The sequence below is a fragment of the Papaver somniferum genome, chromosome 9 (genome assembly GCF_003573695.1).
Source record: "Papaver somniferum cultivar HN1 chromosome 9, ASM357369v1, whole genome shotgun sequence".
Lineage (NCBI taxonomy): Eukaryota > Viridiplantae > Streptophyta > Magnoliopsida > Ranunculales > Papaveraceae > Papaver > Papaver somniferum.
The window spans coordinates 30,268,140-30,290,844 of NC_039366.1; the positions used below are offsets into that span (position 1 = coordinate 30,268,140).

General features: G+C 37.7%; 3 protein-coding genes across 3 annotated transcripts; 2 read left to right on the top strand and 1 right to left on the bottom strand.

The window, feature by feature from the left end:
• The first annotated feature begins 6,742 nt into the window (after window positions 1–6,742).
• LOC113313483 lies at window positions 6,743–12,507 on the top strand. Its single transcript, XM_026562265.1, has 20 exons — window positions 6,743–7,105; window positions 7,395–7,450; window positions 7,692–7,760; window positions 7,858–7,992; window positions 8,114–8,232; window positions 8,309–8,443; window positions 8,618–8,705; window positions 8,812–8,917; window positions 9,003–9,116; window positions 9,296–9,459; window positions 9,571–9,691; window positions 9,832–10,056; window positions 10,151–10,341; window positions 10,509–10,676; window positions 10,758–10,983; window positions 11,137–11,295; window positions 11,375–11,575; window positions 11,699–11,893; window positions 11,981–12,052; window positions 12,166–12,507. The coding sequence occupies exons 1-19, from the start codon at window positions 6,800–6,802 to the stop codon at window positions 11,987–11,989; spliced, it is 2,787 nt and encodes a 928-aa protein (XP_026418050.1). The 5' UTR covers window positions 6,743–6,799; the 3' UTR covers window positions 11,990–12,052; window positions 12,166–12,507.
• A 137-nt stretch (window positions 12,508–12,644) lies between these two features.
• LOC113311006 (pentatricopeptide repeat-containing protein At5g02830, chloroplastic-like) lies at window positions 12,645–18,197 on the top strand. Its single transcript, XM_026559839.1, has 12 exons — window positions 12,645–13,551; window positions 13,658–13,745; window positions 14,011–14,209; window positions 14,634–14,741; window positions 14,929–15,093; window positions 15,206–15,793; window positions 15,918–15,983; window positions 16,130–16,210; window positions 16,395–16,531; window positions 16,666–16,885; window positions 17,365–17,425; window positions 17,674–18,197. The coding sequence occupies exons 1-12, from the start codon at window positions 12,987–12,989 to the stop codon at window positions 18,015–18,017; spliced, it is 2,622 nt and encodes an 873-aa protein (XP_026415624.1). The 5' UTR covers window positions 12,645–12,986; the 3' UTR covers window positions 18,018–18,197.
• Window positions 18,198–19,296: 1,099 nt separating this feature from the next.
• On the bottom strand, window positions 19,297–19,887 carry LOC113311689. Its single transcript, XM_026560493.1, has one exon. The coding sequence runs from the start codon at window positions 19,885–19,887 to the stop codon at window positions 19,297–19,299; it is 591 nt and encodes a 196-aa protein (XP_026416278.1).
• Window positions 19,888–22,705: the final 2,818 nt, after the last annotated feature.

Below are 22,705 nucleotides of genomic sequence, written 5' to 3' on the forward strand. Positions count from 1 at the left end.
AAATAAAAAAAAAAAAAAAAGAGACAAGAAAAATGTGTTGTATCATAATTTTGGTTTGTTTTTAGTTTTGTTCTTTAATAAAATCAATGGAAAGAAGGAATATTCATAATGAAGTTTCAAGCAACAAGGAATTAGAGAAAAGTGTCACATTGTCAAGATTCTACGAAGTTCAAGAATTATCATCAAGAGTTGAAGACCGAAGACGAAGATGAAGACAAGGATTGAAGACCGGAGACGTTTCTATGGATGCTGTGAGAATGGTGCTAACTGCACGTCGAACGGATAACGAGGTAAGTAAGTATATTCCCACCTTCGTTAAGTGGTTGATTTCCTTTCTTAGAGATCATCAGAAAAAAAGGTTCTCAAAATGAATAAAAGATGTGGGTTTTCAAAACAATTCAGAGGGTTTTGACTTCCTACCATTCAACGTGTCGCAGGATACTCTCTTCACTCCTACCTGGACACATGTATGACCCATAAAAAGCTATTTATTATTGAGAGCAACTTCATAAAACCCTTTCTGGTGAGGCAGAGTTGAGACTTTCGTTCACTCTAGAACCTGGATTCTTTCGATATGGTATGGTTATTTCTCTCTCAACTTTTAAGGATGAGATTGTCTTCATATATATGTCTAACTTCTTATGACTAGTGTGCAGAATTTCTATGTCTTCTTAGCACGTTGGATGCTATCATTTCGGAGAACTATAAGTTGGAAAAGTAGGTTTTGTGGGTATATCTCTAGTAAACCCTCACGAGACTATAACTCGTCCACTAGGGACACCTAGGGGTTCAAAGGCTTGTTATACATGCTAAGTGTGACCGTAGCCTCGAGGACACGGATTTGTATGTATGTTTTAGAATTGTTTTGTTTGATTTGCTCGAGGACTAGCAAAGTCTAAGTGTGGGGGAATTTTATAGGTGTTGTAAACACCTTAATTATTATCTATTGTTTATGCTTTGTTTGCGAGTTTCCTTGTAAATTATGTATCTTATGTTTGCAATTGAGTGTTATAGGTACTTTGGAGTCATTATGAGCAAAAGAAGGAGAAAACATGCATTTGGAGCGTAAAGGGCACAAAGATCAATTTACAAGCGAGTGATACTTGGAGTCGGCTAAGAATATGCGCATCAAGGAAGTGAATAAGCAGTCGGTTCTGCGAAACTGACATGCCAAATAAGATCTGGGCAGCCCTTATCCAAGTCAGTGGTGTGTCTATATCAATCTTTACTCCTACAAAAAACCTAAAATTTCAGAGAAGATTTATTTCTTATTATCATTAGCTTTCTTTTACTCCACCTGAAATTCAGAGAGATAAAATGGTGCGGCTGCTTTCTCAGAAATTGGTGGCAGTAGTAAGCATCTGGATCGAATTCAAGGAGATGAGGATGTGAATTTGAGCTCTGTTGGGAGGATGAAGAACACAAAGAAATTCTGAGTTTGAGAATATGAGATTAGGGTTTTGTAATTTTGAACCTGAAGTTGAGATATGAGAGAGATCGAGAAGAATCAGGGGTTGAGAAAGAAGTTGATGTACCTGTCATGGGTTTGTATGGATCGAGAATAACAAGAAGACATAGCTGTTGTTGTTGATTTCAGAGACCGAGAATGAGTTGAGATGGGTTGGATGAAGCTGTGAGATTACAGTTCAGATGGAGTGTGTGGCTTAGTGATCTTGCATCTTGCAGAAGCAATCTCAGAAGCTGCAGCTGAGTTAAGTGGTAACTGATATTTGGTTAATGAGCAGATGGGTTCTTGCCTATTTCAAGCTTGCAGGAACCAGAAGAAGGAATTGAGGATAAATGGGAGATTGGAGTTGAGCTGATGATTTCGGTTGTATTCAGGGAGAAAAATTGGAGCTGCTGCTGCTATGGGTTTGATGCTAATGGGTTATGTAGATCTGTTTTAAGTCTCAGGAAGAATAAGAAGAACTGTTGGTGCTGCTAAGGCCAAGAAACTGCAGAATTGGTAATGGAGAGAGTTAGGTGTTGAGAAGATATTGAGCTGAACTGGTTCTGTTGGTTGTGATGTTCAGCTATTGCTCTCAGATTCATGAGTGAATGGAGTTTGTCGGTTGGTCTTAGATGGGAGAATGTATGATGCAGTGCAGGTGATGGCAGTTGTGGTTGGCATGAGGCAAAGATGAAGGATCTGCAATGGATTGAAGTAGGGCACGAGCGGTGGCAGATGGTCAAGCAGAGAAGAAGTGCTGGTAGAGAATGTATGTCTCAGCTGATATTGCAGGTGGTAGTGGCTCGGGAGATTGGAGCTGGTGCTTGTCATGTGCAACTTCAGATGTTGCTAGTCATGGTATGTTTTGCTGTGACTGCATTTGGCTAAGCAAACTGAGTCTGCAATGTATGAATGTTTAAATGCGACTCAGATGAAGAACAAGGAATGTTACAGAAGAGCAGGTGTTGGTGGTTGCGATGTTGTGTCTCTAGTGGAGTTCAGACAGAACAAGTAGATGTATGTGTAGGTTGTGTATGTGGCAGTTGGGTTATTTTTAGTTACAGCTGAGCATTGAAGGAAGTTGTGGAACTGTTGAGTCAAAGTTGAGGTGATGGCAGGTGTTGGTGTGCTGTGTTGCTAGTGGTTTAACTGGTGGAGCTGAGAATGATGATAGTAGTATAAGAAGAATGGGTGCAGTTGGCTGGTTGAACTGTGTAGAATTTGGATGGCCAGGTCAAGAAATGGTGTGACACTGAAGATGCATGGCTATCATGGCTGGATGGAGCTATGAAGCACAATCATTGTGCAACACACTTAGCTCAGGCCAATACAAATGGCCTAGGCCAAGTTAGTCAGCTGAGTCAGTGAGCTGACTATGACTAGACCCAGCTGACTCGTCCATGACTCAGATGGACCATTATGTCTGACCGGTTACCGGGTGGACTTTTCCGGTCACCTGAGATACTTTCCCGACCAACTGAGATACTTTCCCGACCAACTTCCGAACGGCGTTACCAGTTTTCTGGCGATCACTTTTTGGACATATTTTTACATGGGTATTCCTCACATATGGGCTTGGTGGACATCTTTGTATTGGACTTTGGAGATTGAACCTAATCTTGGAAGTTGGAGAAAGGCTACAAAAGGAAGAGTTTTCTACAAGTTGGAGATCACGTATTTTATACTTAGAGTTTTGGAGATAGCCGCAACTAGGGTTTGTTTTCGTATTTATTTTTCATCTTCTTTATTCGATTATTGATTATGATGAACTCCATGGCTATGAGTAGTTAAATTAATATTATTGGTTAAGGATGTAGTCCTATTTCTAAAACTTGTGCTTGAGTTATGTATTAGTTTTCTCTCTTTGTTTTCGTACAAATCTCTACTGTTTTTAATAATAACATGATTGATGTATTGTGATAGGACTTAGATGTTTGGTTAGTTAAGTGGCCAATTAATTGAACTTGCATCCTTGTCCATAGCTATTTTAGGATTTTTCATCGAGCGATAACCCCAAATACAAGTAGCATGATATGATTACGGTTTGTAGTGATACACTCTTGTAATCATATGTAGAGTTTGACCCTTGTCCGAATTGTCATGCGCAATGTATGACAATTGCATTGATTAGCCTATTTCTGAAACTTAATGCTCCTAGGAATTGAACTTGATTAGCGCAAGGCGTTAGGTTATTTTTTAGGTAGAATTCACATACGCAGCTCTAATGTGTGTGTTGATGAACTTAGGAAATTAATGGATTATCTTGCTCACTTGATAGTCTAGGGATTTTGATAATAAAAGAGATTAAATTGTAATTCTAATCATGTATGCAAGCACATGTTTAAGATTAAAGATGAATTCCTTGACCAATATCTTTCTCTCATTGATTATTTCTCCAATTTACTTTGCTTTTGATTTACTTTTATTGCTTACATAAAAATCAGAAATCCCCCCAATTGGTTACTTTAGGAAATTGAATACATAATAACTACAATTGCTTTTCTGGGGAAACGAACTCTTTCTTATCATATACTTTAGGAAAGTGAAATTATTTTTGATGCATACGACAACGATCAGTCCCTGGTGAACTGTTTGGCCGAGCCTTGGACATTCCAAGCTAAGATTTTCATAGTTCAATAAGGACAATAGCAAAAAAGAAAATTTATGCAAATTCCAAATTAAATAGTTGTGTAAGAAAGTTACCAAATTAACAGATGCCTCATTCATTTCATGAAAGGACTCCCTTGTAATTGGATCTCCTTCCTCATCCAAGTCATGGTCCATGCCATCAATGTCGCCAGATGAATTAGTAGTTCCAGTATTATGACCAATGATATGCTTGTGAAGTTCATGAATATGAATAACATGACTAGGGGGATTTCTGGATCTAGTAACATTGTTGATATCATCACTTCTTGACCTCTTCGACCTTTTTTCCTTTTTCTTGTTCCCCGTCTTCTGCATTAAGTTGTCTCTGGCTTGCTTCACAAATTTGTTTCAATATTAAATCCAAATCATCAATTATCTCAACTCCATTACTTTTTAGCTAATTCATTGCAATGATTGATATACTCTTCACTAGTATATCTTCTTATTTCAAGATCTTCAGCTACATCGTAACACTCTTCATCATCATGATCCACTGTAAAACACTTTGGACATAGAGAATGTGGTTGTCTCTCCCAGTGATATCTAACTCAAGTAACACCACCAGATGTTGTATTCCACCAACCACCTCTATATAGAGGTTTTTTAAGATCTATCTTCACCCTTACAGTAATCATACTACCATATCCATGCCTACAGTTTTCTGGAATTGTATGAATTTTTGGACCTAGATCCTCCAATGCTTCATCCACCACTTGGACAGAGTGATGTTCAATCAAAATATTTTTAAACTGAAATCCATTCATAGTGAATAAAAGTTTGATCCTTGACATCAATAGATGAATCATACTCTTTTAAAATTGAGATGACACTTTGCAACATTCCATGGACTTCTTTTAAGCACAACTTTCATCACTTCATTGGTACTGAACTTGAAAATAAAGATGTTCTTATCTAGACCACGGATTTTGTTTCCATAGTTGCAGAATCTCCTTTCTTACAATTTCAGTTTCAACTGGATCTTTTGAGAAAATTTTACCAATAAGAGTGTTCTTCCATTCTTCAGTAGCTACAGATAAAACTCTTGATGTACCCACAACACGCCTCATTTTTTTAGCACCAAGATCACGGATCTTAGTTCTTTGCATTTGAGAAGTAATACCAGAAACTTGGTTATTTGAAGATGAAGCCATTTTTGTGAAAACTATAACTTGCAATTTTCATCTACAATATGATTTGAGAAGAGTCTCTGATTTCTTTCTCTTATAAATATGCAGAACCCTCAAAAAATAATCATAATTTGTTATATTGAGATAACTATGTTGAGCAATATTAGGGAAAAAAATCCTCTGAAAATATGAAGAATAATTCTCTATATTGAATAAAATGAGAGTCAACTGATGAGTAATCTCAAATGAACTGTATTCCCTACAATCACACAATCTAATTGTGGGAATTTTTGAATTTTGAAATTTAAACTTTTGGATCTGTAAACTTTGTAACTGACGAGAAATAACTTGGAAGATGAATTCACTGGTGATGAACTAACTCACTAACTTCATTGTGATCATAAACATAATCTAAACTTTAATACTGAACATATTGTTTTCATCCATCTTGAGGTTGATGGCTTGCAATACTGCTGACGAAACTGACCATAAATTGGATCTTGACTGCAACAATATAGTTAACAGAAGAAGAGTTGAAATTGCAACAGAAAAAACCGGATGCCTTCCATGATAAACTGAATTAAGGCTCTGTGAGAAAAATTAGAAACCCATTAGAGTTAGGTAACAGTAGTAAAACTTCTGATAAGATGAAACAAATTTATGGAAAAATCATTGAAATTAGGATGATGAAAAATATCAATTAAGATTAGGGAAATTGAAAAAAGAGAGAATAAATTGAATTAAAACTTCTAATCCTAGTAATCATGAAAGAAAAACGAATTCTGAAAAAGGAAGAAACATCAAAGATTCATGAGATTTGGAGAGATTTAAGATTTTTTTTTGAACTGAGTTAACTCAGTTCTCGCCCGATTTGCAGAGCTCTTTTAATTATCATGTTCATGTTCGCCTGTATGATAGTTGATACATGTGTAGGGCGTTAAATAAATCATTCGTCCCATGTGGGGCGGAGATTCTATGTGTGCCCATTGGGGTGGATCTTTAAGGTACGCGCGTTTGGGGCGAACATTCTTTTTACGCCTGACCATGGAACGAAATAAATATCGCCCCGCTTCAAACGTAGATACAATCTCCGCCTGATACGAGATGCACTTTTATTTTCCGCCCAACTAAATTTAGTTTTACTCCAGTTTCTCGCTCAAAGTTAATCCAAAATCTTGAAAAATCAGACCAAACTTAATTTTACTCTTGCCTATTGTGATTGAAATTTCAACCAAATTTGATTTTATTCCACCTTTTACTCGTCCATTGTGGACGCTCTTAGAACTATCTCCTCTCTTAGAACTATCTCCTCACTTAACCGTTTTCTCACTTGCCGCCAATCAAATATCCCGTTACCCTTAACGCGCCATTTCTACTCGGACCTCATTTAATGTTAACTCTGTCCTTTTCAGTCGTAATAAATGAAAAGAATTACTTACATTTTTTGAAAATCCTAACAGCACACTTAAAAGAGGGAAAAACGAAAGAAAACAAAGAATTTCCAGAGAATAATAAGCCAAGTACCGAGAGAAAAAACTAGGGTTTTACAGAGAAGATTTTTGTACAGTTAACTATGGCGATTCATGATGCAGTAGTTGTTGAAGCATCAAAAGAAATGGAATTAGTTGATCCTCCATTAATTCTATCATCATCTCCAGTTCTTAAACGAGGATTAAAGCATTTTGAAAAAAATTTAAATGAAATTTATAAGGGTTTCGATGGACCGATTAGGAAGATTGAGAAGAAAAGTGGTGGCACGGATGTGGAAGAAGATGAGAGTGGTGATTCTGACATGGATATGGAAGATGATGAAGAGATTGGTGGTAGTTCAAATGAGGATGATGACGACGAGGAGGAGGACGGTGAAGATCACGATGAGGTAAAAATTCAATTGGCAAGGATTTTAGTGTTTTGATTTTTGTAATGTTTATGTTATTTTGATATGAAAACTTAAACCCTAAATCCTAACCTGGTAATATGATTAATTGAATATCCCCTGCTGAAATAGGAATTGATTTGAGGTAGTAGAATTATTTTGAGTCTAGGCAGGAAGTTGGAATGCTTTGTGATTGAAAATAGTTTCGGCTTCAATTCAGAAAATTCGGCTTCAAAGTTTTCATTGTGGTATTTTGTTGGTTTAATATGCATTTTTTTGTTCTCTTTTGTAGCTTATAGAGTTCAGGGTTGATGACAATAACGTCGATGATGAGATGGGAACTGCCAGGTCCTTCTTTTCACCTAATTTTTATTGCTGATTATTAGAATTTTGAATCTCAACTTTACGATTTTCAGTTGTTAGAAAGCCACTTATTCTTTTTGATCAGGCACTAAGTGTTTGACCTTGTTTATGAGAACATAGACATTAGTAAAATCAGGTTATTTTGGTGAGTAGTTGGACTGTGGGGAAGGAGGTTCTGAATACCGTTTTAACTGTGCTGATATTGTGGAAAATGGTAATCTCACAGGACTTGTGCTGGCGTGGAAGCTGCTTCATCCGAGGGCTTGCCAGCCCGCCTTCCTACATTTCACACAAGGTACAAAGTCACCAGATATATACAAGATACAACTAATTGCTATAGGTAATCATGTTGCTATATGGTAATCAGGTTACTTTTGGTGAATTGTAAACAGTACTCTAGGACGATGGTGTGCTGTGATTTCATATGATGCATGTGTTCGGCTTTGCCTTCGTTCCCTGGCCAGGGGTTGCTCAGAAGCACCTGTCTTCTTAGACAATGAATGTAGACTCTTGCATAGAGCATTCGGGTAAGTCCAGTCTATTTTGTGCTCTTTCACTTACTGAAGCTGTTAACATGGTCGTTTATGCAAGCTCTATAGCAGAGGTGACAGGTGTGACGAATCGTACTCCTTTGTTTCTGTTTTATAGCTTGCAACGTGTGCTGTTACAACCAGAAGGAGAATTGTTGGCTATAAGGTCATCCATTCCTATTATTAAGGGATCATCCCCTAAAACTAAGAAACCTATTGGCAGGGTTGATGTGCAAGGTACCACATTGCATCTTACTGTATCAATATTTCTGAGGAATCTTAGGTTTTTCCTAACTTGTTGCTCATTTTGCAGTTCGTAAAGTGAAAATGGATTTGGATTCACCAAAGGGATGCAGTTTTTCATCCCTTCATCCTTCAAAGATAAAAATGGAAGTGCTTCGATGTTGCTTGTCCAATCTACGGTCGACATCTTCTGGAGTAAGACAAGGTATTTTGTCACTTGAAACACTAATTTATGTGAACTTTATCCTAATCATAAAGGGCCAAGTAGTTGGGTTACATATAATGGACAGACAATAGCCTCTATACAACTTGTTTTGTATTTTGGCTCTAGCTTGGTATATGATGTTGTAACTGTAAGTAATTTGGTAATTGTTACCAGAGACATACACATGCATTTTAAGATCAAAAAGTTCAAATGATGACAAGCCAGTTTGTATGCAACCGGGTTCAGGCGAAACACATTTATTGTATGTATCAATTGCTATTTTTCTATAGCCCTTTCTCCAGTAATACTCCAGGCTAGTGAAATTATGCTCAAAATTTTTACTATTTTCTCTCTTTGCGGCAATACAGTTTTTCAGATAGTGTAGGAGATGATCTTTTTCTTGAAGTCCAGGATTCTACAGGAAAATACTGTGGTTGTGTTGTCGCTCAGATAGATACTTTTATCGAGGAGCCGGTTGTATCCCTACTCTTTGGTATTTTTTTTAGATATTGAGGCATATTATTGAACTCAGGACTAACATGTCAGTTGTATACCTCAGGGTGGCAAGGTACGTTGGTTGCCTATTTACCGTGAACCAGAGCACGAGCTTGTTGGCAGAATGCAACTGTTCATAAAGTATAATAGCAGTATAGATGACAGTGGTGACTGTGAGGTACAGAAGACTCCATCCTCTGCTGAAAATATCTTGTTAAACATCTGCTTTAGTGTTTCCAAGCCGTGCTTACATTTTATCCTAATTGAACCTTGCACAGCAAAGATTTGTGGTGAAACATATTGGAAAATTTAGTTTATCTAATGGCTAATATGTTAATCCTTTCGCGTTGTTCCCAGTGTGGCTCAGTTGCGGAAACCGTAGCCTATGACTTCGTTTTAGAAGTTGCTATGAAAGCTCAGCATTTTCAGCAGAGAAATCTGGTCTTACGTGGGGAGTGGAAGTGGTTACTTACTGAATTTGCATCTTATTATGGGATTTCAGATGCATATGCTAGACTAAGGTATTGATGTTTATTTTACTGTTCACCCTTTTCATCCGTGTTTTATATGAAATGATTGCTACTTCACGATGTTGTTTCCTAACATGATGTGAAATTATAATTTCATGATAGATACCTTTCTTATGTTATGGATGTGGCTACGCCTACGGCTGATTGCCTCGTCTTAGTGTATGATCTGTTATATCCCCTAAAAATGAAGGGCAGTGCAAGAAGCACTTTAAGCTATCAGGAGGTAAATGCTCTATATGTTTATTTCGTTATTTTTTGCTTTTGTTTTGTTAGATTAGTTTGTTACTAGTTCTGACACTAGTCGTCAATACAGTGTTTTAACTCGTATGATATGATACTTATCTCTAGTGACTAATTGACCAGAATCGCATCTTAGGAGAAATTGAGGGTCAACTTGAACAGATTCTTTCTCTTGCTTTTGAGAATTACAAGGCATTAGATGAGTCGTCATTATCAGGAGTTATGGACGATTTTCGGCCTGCTAATGGATCTCCAGCTCCCGCTTTAGCACCAGCTGTCAAGCTTTACAATCTTCTTCATGATATCGAATCTCCTGATGCACAGTTCAAACTATGCAGATATTTCCAGGTGAAGTGTGCTGAATATCTATTTTTAAACTCATGCTGTGTTGTTCCCATCCTTCAGTTTCTTCATCCTGACAAAGACCTTAAGTCTTCCCTAGGTTGCTGCTAAAAAGAGATCAAGAAGGCACTTGGCTGAGACGGACGAGTTCGTAACCAGCAATGGTGAAGGAACATTGATGGATGTTGTTACTCTTTCTTCTTCCTACCAGAAGATGAAATCTCTGTGTTCAAACTTTAGAAATGAAATTTTTACTGATATAGAAATCCACAATCAGCATCTCCTTCCTAGGTAATGTGATATATGGGGTTCTAGCCTTTTTCTTCTTTCCTCTAAAGCCTTGCACGATCTCCTGGAGTTATGCTAGTGATTTAATGTGGCAGTGTTGGTTTTAGTAAGATTTTTACATTTTATATTTACTTCAAACTTTTCATTGATGCTATATCATTTTCTTGCAGCTGTATAGACCTTCCCGATATTTCTTCATCCATATACAGTATGGAGCTTTGCACTAGATTGCGTGCATTCCTTGTTGCATGTCGCCCTGAAAGTCCCTCATCTCCTGTATCAGAACTTGTTATTGCAACTGCTGAGTTTCAGAAGGATCTCATTAGCTGGAATATTAGGTAGGTCGATCTATGATTCATACTCTACTTGGTTAATAATGCGTAGCAATCGTAGCTTATCTATCTTTCAATCATTTCCAGTCATGGCAAAGGAGGTGTCAATGCAAAAGAATTGTTCCACCCATACATCATCTCGTGGATCCAACATAAAAGTCTGTCCCTGCTTGATGCCTGCAAATTGGGGGTCAGAACACAGCATTTGACAGTTCCGTTTGTGGATTATATGTATGACCGGCTCAAGGAGACGTTAAGTGAATACGAATTCATCCTTTGTCGCTGGCCAGAGTACACTTCTGTGTTAGAAACTGTAAGAGTTACAGTAATGTAGTTTCTTGTTTTGATAAATTATATTTGTTAGGTATATGTATAATAAGAATGTATAAGAGGAACTGGTCATTTTAGACCGATCTTAGAGTTCTACTGTTTTGATTCTATAATTTGTATTGTACATCTGTTAAAGGCCATTGCGGATGTTGAAGAAGCCCTGGTAGTAGCTTTTGAAAAGCAGTATGAAGATGTTTTATCACCTTTTAAAGAGACCTTGGCGCATAAGTTCGGCCTCAAACATGTTGAGAAGCTTGCTCACCGATCTGCATGCATCTACGAAGTCCCTGAAGAGGTAACCTTTTTTTCTTCTTAGATTATATGATGTTCTTTCTTACGATCTCCAGCCTTGACATGCTTTCTTTGCTTTTCAGTTGGGAGTTTTTATGAATTCAATAAAGAGAATGATAGATATGCTGCTTCCCGAAATTGAAACCCGGCTGCAGTCATGGAGTTCTTGTATTCCTAGTGGGTGTAGTACAGTTCCGGGGGAGCTTCTAAGGGAAATTATGGTAATGCTAAGATCCAAGCTCAGGAGCTACCTGCAGGCCATTGTTGAGAAGCTCGTAGAGAATGTGAGTCCACTGTACTGTATTTCAAGTAACACTCATGTACTCGATACAACTAGCTTCCTTGTAAGCTAGGTTAATTGTTGCGGTTCTAAGATCGACAATTCTCTTTTCTGATTGTATGAATAGACAAAAGTGCAGAATTTGACAAGGCTAAAGAAGATCCTCCAGGAATTGAAAGAAACAGTGATGGAATCAGATGTTCGCAGTAGACTTCAGCCCTTGAAGGACCATCTCACTAAGACCATAGTTCATCTTCATAGTATCTTTGACGCTCGTCTATTTTTAGACATGTGCCAAAGATATTGGGACCGGATGGGACAAGTTAGTTACTCTTTATTCCTTCCTAATTCACATTGTAGTCTTCATTATCATTCTATCACTAAATTGAGTTTTGCTATTTTGTTGCAGGATATCTGAAGTTTCCTGAACAACAATAAAGAGAACAGAGCCTGCTATAAAGGCGCACGAATTGTAGTTTCGGTGGGTGGCAGTCTTTTTTGTAATTTTTATCTTTAGTCTGGAAATCCAAGCTTATTTCCCATGTTATGATACTGGTTTCTTACTCTTCCTGGTGTTTCGTTTGGTATTTGCAGATACTGGATGACACCTTTGCATCTCAGATGCAACTGTTGCTTGGAAATGCTCTGCAAGAGAAAGACTTGGCACCTCCCAGATCAATCATGCAAGTGCATTCTGTTCTATGCAAGGATGCAGTGAATCACACGGGCAATAATCACTACGCTGGTTCTGACATGCGTTTGTATTAGCACAAGCTGTATAGATTTTGGATAAGAAAATAGAGTTTAGTCCAGTTGACTAGTTTGCCTCCTCTGGTATGTACTATATTTTGTTCCAAGATGATCTTCTTTATATACACCAAGTAAGAGAAACTTTTTATTTCTTTGTTTTGATACAAACTGCAAGGTTATTTGGGCACTTCAACCAATTCTACTACATCCGTTTCAAGAAAAGTGATAATCTTATTTCTTTTTTTTAATTAGATATTTTTATGTAAAAATCAAAAAAGTAAAAATATCATTTTTACTGAAACAGATGGATCACCAGGGCCAGCCAAACTGTGTAAGACACTTTCTTTTTTCTCTTCTACTATTGCTAATAGGGGGTAGCAATATACTTGGGGCGAACCAAATTCCATAAACATTCCTTTCATTTGGAATGTTACACCCCGAAGCAAATTCACTGTACCCCCTGCTTAGCATCCATGTTTTTTCCCCTCCAGTGTATATAATTATAACCAAACAAGTGAATGAAACTGAAGCCTTTCAAATCCAATCCTCCTCCTATCTTCCCCCAAACAAATTACATGATGATAAAAAAAAAAACCCACCACTTTTTCATAAAACCCCAAATTTTACACAAAAACTGAGAAAAAAAATAAGAAAAGGGAAAAAAAATGAGAGAGCCAATTCTGGTAGGTTCATCTCCTTCAAATTTCCTCCCTCTGAACAATAACCCTAAACACAAACCCTATTTCATTCATCCAACGCCTAAAACTTTTACCGCCAAAGTATCTTCTTCTTCATCATCATCTTCAAATTCCACCTCCACCACCACTGCCACCGGCAGTAGTACAAGTTCAGCTCCACTGCTGATGAATGTACACCAAGACATTAACAATCGATTAAAATACTATGCTGATCTTGCTTCAAAATTAGTTGAAGATGGAAGACTTGAGGATTTTTTAATGATTATTGAGAGTGTTTTGGGTTTAGGTATTGAACCTAGTTTGTTTGTTAGTACATTGAATACCAAACTTGTTTCAGTTGGTTTTTGTAATTTGATTAGTAATGGGAAAATTAGAGATGTTGTTGAGGTTTTAAGCAAGGTTGAGAAATTAGGGATTTCTTCTGTTTCACTTTTTGATAAGTCGGTGAAGAAAGCGATTAGTTTGGAATGTCGAAGGCTTGTGGATGTTGGTAAATTGAATGACGTTGTTGATACGATGGCTGCGCTTTCAGGTATAATTTTGCTCGAAGTTGTTCATTTTTTGTATTTGAAGAAATGACTGAAAGAATTTTATATGCAAGTATAATAGATCTTTAATATTGTTATTGTTGTGTGTAGGGTTTGATTTCCCTATCAAACATTTGGTGGATCCAATCGAAATTATTAAACTGTGTGTGAAGAAACATGAGCCGAACATGGTTGTAAGGTGTGCACATTGTTTAATTTTCTACCATCAATGATGGGAGCATCTTGGTATATTTCATTGACACTTGCACATTTTGGTTAATGAACAAACAATGGTCTCACATCATCTGTATTCCAGTCCACCATATTGTGCAACTATCTGCATTGTGATTTAAACATTTTCTTGATCAAGTTCGGGAAAGCAGGACTGGGCATGCCTAAATTATTTATTTCGTAGTTCGATAATTATGTCTGTACTTAATGTTTTGCAAAATGTTACTTTGCAGGTATGCATGCCTTCTTCCACAGGCTCAAATATTGTACACTTTGGCCATCCAGGAATTTGGGAAGAAAAGGGATTTGGATTCTGCTTTGATTGCATATGAAGCTTCCAAGCGCAATGGTCCTAATATGTACGCTTGGCGCTCTATAATAGATGTTTGTGGTCTATGTGGCGATTTCTTAAAGTCCAGGCAAGTTTATGAGGTATTATTCTAGTCAGTAGTCTTTCTTTACGACCCATTAGAGTTTTGTTCATATTATGATCCATAAGGACGTTTTCTATCATGCACATTTTCATCCATGAATCCATACTCACTTGTGCACGGTTTTTATTCTATTTTATGCTTAAGCTGTAAAACAACATGCTTAAGTAGCTCTTTGACTTCTGTCCCAAAGATGACTGATGATGTTCATTTTAGGAGAAACAACACTGTTGAAACTGTGTGTTCTTTGTTGCCTAGACTCTGTGAGTCTTTTAGGTTGTTGTTAGTTTGCTTGTGTGTTCTGGGTCATTCTTGGTGACACACAAATTTGTTATCATGGTCCCTTTTTATTTATAACATTTGAATCCTTTTTGTTTGTTTCTTATATATGGTTTAATTTTATCTTAAATTTGATGGTACTGCAGGAGTTGGTTGCTCAGAAGGTGACCCCAAATTCGTATGTCTGCAACAGTCTCATGAATGTGAATGCGCATGATTTGAGCTACATCTTGCATGTCTACAAAGAAATGCAAGTAATGCTATCTCATCCTTATAGGTCACTTATAAAATCATCAATCTAAAGTTGCCAAAGCTTCAAAATAAATTATGAAAATGGTTCCGACTAAAGTAATGGCCTCTTTCTTATGTAGTGTAAATTGTGTCATGTGCCGTTTCTTGTTTTCCATGTGTTTGTTAACTCCTGTCCACCCATGCTTGCAGACTCTAGGTGTTGCTGCAGATTTGGCATCGTATAATATACTATTGAAGGCATGCTGTCTTGCTGGGAGAGTTGACTTAGCCAGAGACATATATAAGGAGATAAGGCATAAGGCATCTACTGGGACGCTGAAACTAGATGTCATAACGTACAGCACAATTATAAAGGTAATTCTTGGGGCTCACTTTCTTTGTCATTTCTCCATCCTACATTCTGCAATCTTCATGCTTTTTATGTATTCGTTTTCCGGGATTATGACATCTTTCACTGAAATTCCAGGTGTTTGCAGATGCAAAAATGTGGCAAATGGCACTGAAGACCAAAGAAGATATGCTTTTAGCTGGTGTCACTCCTAATGAGGTTACATGGTCGTCTCTGATCACAGCATGTGCGAATGTGGGACTTGTGGAGCAGGCAATTCAAATATTCGAAGAGATGATAGTGACTGGTTGTGAACCTAATACACAATGTTGCAACACCCTTTTGTATGCTTGTGTTGAGGCACGCCAATATGACAGAGCTTTTCGCATTTTCCAGTCCTGGAAGGAAGGTGGAATCTCAAAAGGATTATATTCCAAGGAGTTCAGTAGAAGTACACGTACCCTAGTTAGCATAGACGTAAAGCAGACAAATGGAATTGCAACAAAAAATTGCCACTCTGATCAGCTTCATTTAAGTAAGGTTGTCCGGTTCAGACCCACAATTGCCACATATAATATTTTGATGAAAGCCTGCGGTACTGATTATTATCGTGCCAAAGCTCTTATGGACGATATGAAGTTCGCAGGTCTTTCTCCAAACCATATAAGCTGGTCAATATTGATGGACATATATGGGACCTCAGGTGATATAGGGGGTGCATTGCGGGTGAGAATTACTTTCATATGTCTCGTTAATGAGCTAGCTTCTAGCTAGTGCCACATACACTCCTGCATTACAGAGGTTTTTGATGATTTCTGTTAACAGACTATATTTTTCTTTTCTTTCCCAGGGGTTGAAATCTATGCGTGATGCTGGAATTAAACCTGATGTAATTGCATATACAACAACCATAAAGGTTTGCAACTTTTTATATCCTTATTTTATCTGGTTTCACTTTCCAGTAATGTCCATATGCAGTATTTACGTTTTACCAATTCTCTGGCATTGCCATGGACTAATTACAAACTCCATAAGCTGATGCACCTTGATTTTCTATTTTAGGCTTGTGTGGCAAACAAAAATTTGAGCTTAGCATTTACGTTGTTCGAAGAGATGAAAAAGTATCAATTACAACCCAATTTGGTAATCACTGTAAACTATAGATTCCTGTCGGTAGTTCCTTCACTTCGTTCTTGTTCTATTTGCAGATATCGTGAAGTTAGTCGACGCAGTGAAAATAGCATGCCATTACAAATTGTATTTTGCAGTTACTCTATATATAGATTAAGCATATTCTAAAAAATGCAATCATTTTTAACTTTTTCAGGTCACATATAATACACTCTTGCGAGCTCGTAACAGGTATGGATCTGCTTTTGAAGTGCAACAGTGCCTGGCCATATATCAGGATATGCAGAAAGCAGGGTATGCTGGAGATTTCACAAGTCCGGACAGATCCTCGCGGTATATAATTTATTCTTCTCTCTAATTGGTTGAGCTTTACCAGCAAGTGAATGTTAAATTTCCCTTGTGCATCTTCACTTTTAAAAAAAATTCACTTCAGTGCTTCTCATCACTGCAAGGCCTTGCTACTGCAGGTACAGTTCCAATGATTCTTATCTAAAGGAATTAATCGAAGAGTGGTGTGAAGGTGTTATACAGGGCCGCAACCAAAATCAAGAGATTCTTGGTCAAAATGGATCTCGTGATAAAACTGCTGTGGATAAATCTCACAGCCTGCTATTTGAAAAAGTTGCAACACACTTGCAGAAGGATATCACTGAGACCCGAGCTGTTGATATTCGGGGGCTAACGAAGGTATGTTCAGTTGCTGTTGTCAAGGTGATATTATTTCCAGTTAAGAATTACTGTGATGCTTCAAAGACAAAATACACATGTATGAATTGGATACAGAAAAAAAGAGAGGCCGTATGAACATCATGAATGATTGCTAGCTACATTGGGTGTAATATCGCTAGCTGCTAGGGTTTAGTTAGAAGTGTTACTTTGAGTATGTCATGATAACCTTGATTCCATGTTAGTCGCACTCTGAAAGAGTGTGCTATACATTTAGTGTTTGTGCGGGTCGTATTTTTGTACCTGAATCAAGGTACCAGAGGATAGGAAAATGATCTTGATGAGTTTAAGTGGACCACCTGATAATGAAATTCATGAATAACCTCTTCCTCCCACTGATCACAGTAGCTTTTAGTTTCCATATTAAAAAATGTTTAAATTATTTATAATATAATCTATGGCATTCGTCATCTAACCTTTATATATTGATGCATAAACAGGTTGAGGCTCGGATTGTTGTTCTTGCAGTTCTCAGGATGATTAGAGAGAGCTACGCTCAAGGTAAACAATGGTTCTTCTTGCTAACTGGAATCAACTAAGTTGAAATCCAGGAACTTCACATTTATTTATGCATCAATTGACACTGATGGCTGAAACTTTCTCCTCATGGCTTTTAACCATTTCTCTACACTTCCAGCTCCTAACTCTAATAGACTGTGGCTTCTATATGAATGATAGTTCATATTTTTGCTAGTTACATAGTTGTGGGACATTGTCGCGAACCTTATGCATCTGACTTTCTGTTGCAGGGAATCCTGTCAAAGATGACTTGATTATCTTGCTGGGAATTGGCGAAGGTATTGCTACCGTCAGCGGCAGTGAGTCAGAAGTGCAGGATTCTATAGTGAAATTATTGCAGGACGAACTGAGCCTTACTGTTCTATCGACTGGACCTAGATATTCAGTTGCCAGTAGCAATGATCAGGGCAACCCTCTTATCTCAGATCCAATTCATGAAAATCTAGAACAGAACAGCAATTTTGAATCTCCAGCTAGGAGACCTGTAGTTTTAAGAAGACTCAAGATTACGAGGAAGTCATTGTATAATTGGTTACAGAGAAAAAGTAGTAGGCTTTACACTAAAAGTAGTTGATGTAAAAATCATTTGTTTCTTTGTTATTATGTCCAATTTTTTCTTACCTGTACAAGTTCTTTGAATGTAATTTTTTATCACAATCGTGTTTTTACCACGACCTTGTAGTAATATATTGTAATCCAGAAATCAAAGAGAATCTCTATGCTGTTTTTGCCCTTAGGAATAATGCATCATTTTCCCTCTTTGCTGCCCAATTTTATTTTTGTATCCACCCTTAGTGATGCTGTTTTTTTTCTGCTTTGGTCGATGCTATTCAGAATTCGCAACCACTTTATCATCAGAGATTCAAAAGCTTTTAACACCATGAGAATAGGAATGATATGTTATACGAGAGCAAACTTTCATGCAACACTTGGCAAGATGAAAAAAACAGTCTTGCCAGGAAGGTGCATTGAGTTTACACAGTTTTACTCATTGAACAAGCATATAACCCCATAACTCCATGGAGATCCATATAAATTCGCAGAAGAACTACAGCAAGGGGACAAATACCGACAGATGAGCCCTGCAATCCTTACTCCACTATCTTTAGTCACCAAGGAAGAAAAGCGGATTTCTGTGGAACACCTGTATACCAGAGACTTGACTACAAAGACAGCATAGGGATTTCGAGCCCGTGCCACCACCGCCTGCCTCAAGATGAGTATTCCTGCACTCGTTGATGTTGATCAACCCATTGATCCCAATGAACCAACGTACTGCGCTAATTTACCAGGTTTCGTAGGGCGACATGATTGCCCCTGACAATTACAATTGCTAAGGAGGCGAATGGTTAAGATTTCATTACTCTTGTGTTGGGCTCACACCAGAAACAAGATTCAAAAAGGAAGTGGTAATGCCCAACCTGCAGGATGCTCTCGTCTTGATTGCTGAATTCATATAATAACTTGGGTTCTTCCAGATCACTCAGGTATGAGACATGTCCGTCTCTTAACGTCAGGTATAAAGTACATCGTTATACAAGTAACTGATTTATTGATATACCATGTCATGTGAATATGCAGTGAATGAAGAGTCTTCTGTGCGTACTCTTACATAATCTAAATCTAACTTCACAAGCCAGAGACAGAATTTCATCATTAAGCCAATCCAGAAACTTCCTAGTAAAAGAGTCTCCTCTTTAGTAATTTCCCATTACTTAGTCTACTATAGCAATTCATCTCATTTGGTAGGAACACCTATAGTGCTGGTTTGATTCTTCATCAACGTACTAAATAGGAGAGAAAATCGAAAATATGTTTCTTCGTCTTTACAAAAGAGAAAAAAATATGGATGCTTAAGAAGTAGTAGACTGTGAATTATGGTATACCTTCAACAGTCCAGGAACTTCTGCCTCATACTTGCCCACATACTTCTCCAAGAAAGACTTTTCAGAGATCGTTGATACTGTACTCAAGTAATGTTCCTTAACCTGTCCCTGGGAGACTAGAAGCTGAATGACAACACATCTCGGAATAATCCTCTTCTCCAGGCTAAAGCACAGAATAACTGGGCATTTAGCAATAAGTGATGGATTACAACCCATTTGATTCACAATGTAATCCATCATCGACATTATCTTCTTCACAGAAGCTAACATAAACCGAGGCTGTTTCTTAAATGCATTTTGTATCTCTTCTTCTGAACAACCCCATTTCTTATAAGCATTCAATTTGGTTTCCCAGGTGGATTTATTCATGGCTGCCAATCCATTGAGACCAAGAAGAAATGTAGTCACTGAAGGATCAAAACCCATACCCTTAATCCGTTGTACGTTCTCCTCGAACTTACTTGTAGCTATTGTAAGTGCTCTTGGATGGTTAATAAGAAATTTAGAAATATTGGACCGAGGAACACCTTCATCTCTTAACATCTCAATGTTAACCATCAAGTTTTTTAGACATGATGTTCCTTTAAAAAGCCACGAATGACGTTTGATGATGGTAACTACATTCTTGTCAAAATGAACAATGTTCTTGAGGGCATCATAACAAGGGATTATTTTGTCTTCTATGCTGCAATCAAGGATACATGCGTTACTAGAGATGAACTTAGCTAGGTCAATTCTAGAAATCCCTTTTGAGCTGAAAAAATCAAGCTTAGGTTTAAGGGTTTTCTGAGGTTTGTATAAGAGGATTGGGGGACACTTAGTAATGGTTTTGGAGATGTATTGTTTAGTGAATCCGTAATTTTCAAGTAGATTAAGGACTGAATCTGGTTTTGTTGGGGTTTTGAAATTGAGTTTTTTAGAAGCAGTAATAGCTTGATGCTCTGATAATCCACATTTAGTGATAAGGTAATTGAGTACAAATGAAGAAGAAGAAGATTTTTTTGTAATTTGGGGATGAACTGAACCAAGGTAGTCAATTTCGGATTTCGGATTGTCTCGGTCGACACCGAGATACTGGTACAACTTTGTCTCGGAGAAATTCCGTTTTAAAATCTCGGTAAAATCTCGGTTTCATATTTTATATCCTCGTATTGATAATCACTTAAAAGAAACATAGTATTAGTAAATCTGGTTGTTCACCTTCCTCATCATCAACACCAAATAATAATTTTAGCTCAAGAAATTCAAACACAGCAACAAGCAATAATACTAGTGAGTGAATTAATATTTTTAATTTTTGTACGTGAGATTAGTCCACTCAATTTAAAAAGAAAAAAAAATACGGCCAAGACAAATCAATTCCGATCGAAAAACGCGTTTCCGGCCGAAATTTTCGCAAAGATTTCGTCAGACCGAAATTAACAAAATCGTGTCTTCTTGGACCGAAATCCGGAATTTCGCTGAAATTTCGGCCGAAATGACCGAAATCGACTACATAGAACTGAACCTAATAATAGAAATAGATGAGTTTTGTGTATAAAGAAAACAGTAAAAATGGGTTGGTGATAGAGCTGACAAACCAAGACAAAACCCGCGGGTTGGCCCGTCCCGTTCCATGAAAAACCGCACCCGTCCCGGATGGTAACTAAACAAGACGGGCGCGGGTTGTATAATTAGTGGCTTGTGAAGAAACGGGTTAACCCGGCCCGTACTGTGAAAGCCGCGGGTTAACCCGGCCCGTACTCGTCTTTACCTATCCTCTCCGTCATCCCCTCAACTAGGTTCTCTGCTCACCCTCTTTCATATTTTGCACCACATAGAAACAAAAAACTAGAAACAGGAAGAAGATAAACTCAAATTTAGGGGTTAACCAGTTATACCCCCAAATTAAACAATCACAACCACAAACAGTTAACTAAATCAACAAATAACTTGATAAAATCATCGAGACCCCTTAAACAGATCGAACTGAAGAGAAATTTCTAGGGTTTTTGTATATGTAAAGAAGAGAGATTTGTTCTGAAGATGTAAAAATGGAATCTATCAGTTTGCAAATTCTTCAGCAAAAAGAGGAGGTATATCAACTTCTTTCTTTAATCCACTCCATCTCTCATTATGAAAATGGTGTAGTTAAGATTATGAATTCAGAAGTATAAGTATTAGAATTACTTCTGAAATTGGTGGTGATAGTATTCAAATGGGTGCAATTGGATCCACAACATAGGTGGTGGTAGTCCAATTTTTAAAATTCCTGAAGAAATTGGTGCTTTAGTTTCTAATCAAACATGAGAAATATAATAAAGATGGTTATTCTTAAGATCTGTTTAACAGTAGCCAAAGGTGGTTTAGTTCTCGATTCGTTGTCTATCGTTGAACCCATTTCTAATCCTTACAGGAATTTGATGGATTATGCACAGCAGCAACATCATCGCCCCATGAAAGCAGCAACAAACAATAGAATTAGGGGTTGAGATGAACCGAATTTGATGGCATCCTTCGGCTTCACTACCAAGAGGGTTCCCGTCGGCTAACCATGGTTCGTTGGGGGTGTGCTCGATGGGTTAGGACAAGTTAACACAGGAAAGAAGAACACGGAGCTTGTAATGGAATTGACAAGGTTTTTGGGTTTAGTTAGAACCGGAAATGCAGAAGAAGACAACTTTCTGCCATTGATTCCCAGGTAATATATGACGAGTTTGAGAAGAAATCGAAGATGGGTTTCAGCTGAACTGGAAGTTGGCAGTAAAAGAAAAGAGAACATTTCGAGAATTTGTGCTGTTATGTGTGAAATTCAAGCCAAGAGTCAGGGAAGAAATCGATGTTCATGCCATTGAAATAGATGATCAACATAGAGATTAGAGAAGAGACACTGAGTTCTGATATTATGCATGATTATCAATGTGTGTGTTGAATGTGAATCCTTGCAGGGAAGGAGTTGTGCAATCTCCAGGATGCATCCGGTACATAGACTTCACCAGTTTACCAAACGCACACATGCTGTTTGTATAAAGGCCTGAACGACTATCTTTCCACAGCTCCATCCACGACCAGTTTTGCCATCCAAGTCTGAACCAGTTTTCTTCCAAGGTTCAGTGTCGGTAAACTACAAGTCCGATGAGTGTTTGCCAAGGATTCATATGGGTTTCGAAGACAAGAAGAATACATATCCTGTAGACAAGAATTTGATGCCGAGAAGAGCCTTAATTGTGTCGCTGTAATTCGGCATCAGGTCTTGCAGATGATTAAACCAGTTAACCCGTGAGCACCCGTGAACCCGCAAGCTTTACCCGGGACGGGAGCGGGTCGGATAAATGACCACCTGTGAAGATTTTCAACCCGCAAGCTTAGGCTTGTATTAACCCGTAACCCACGGGTT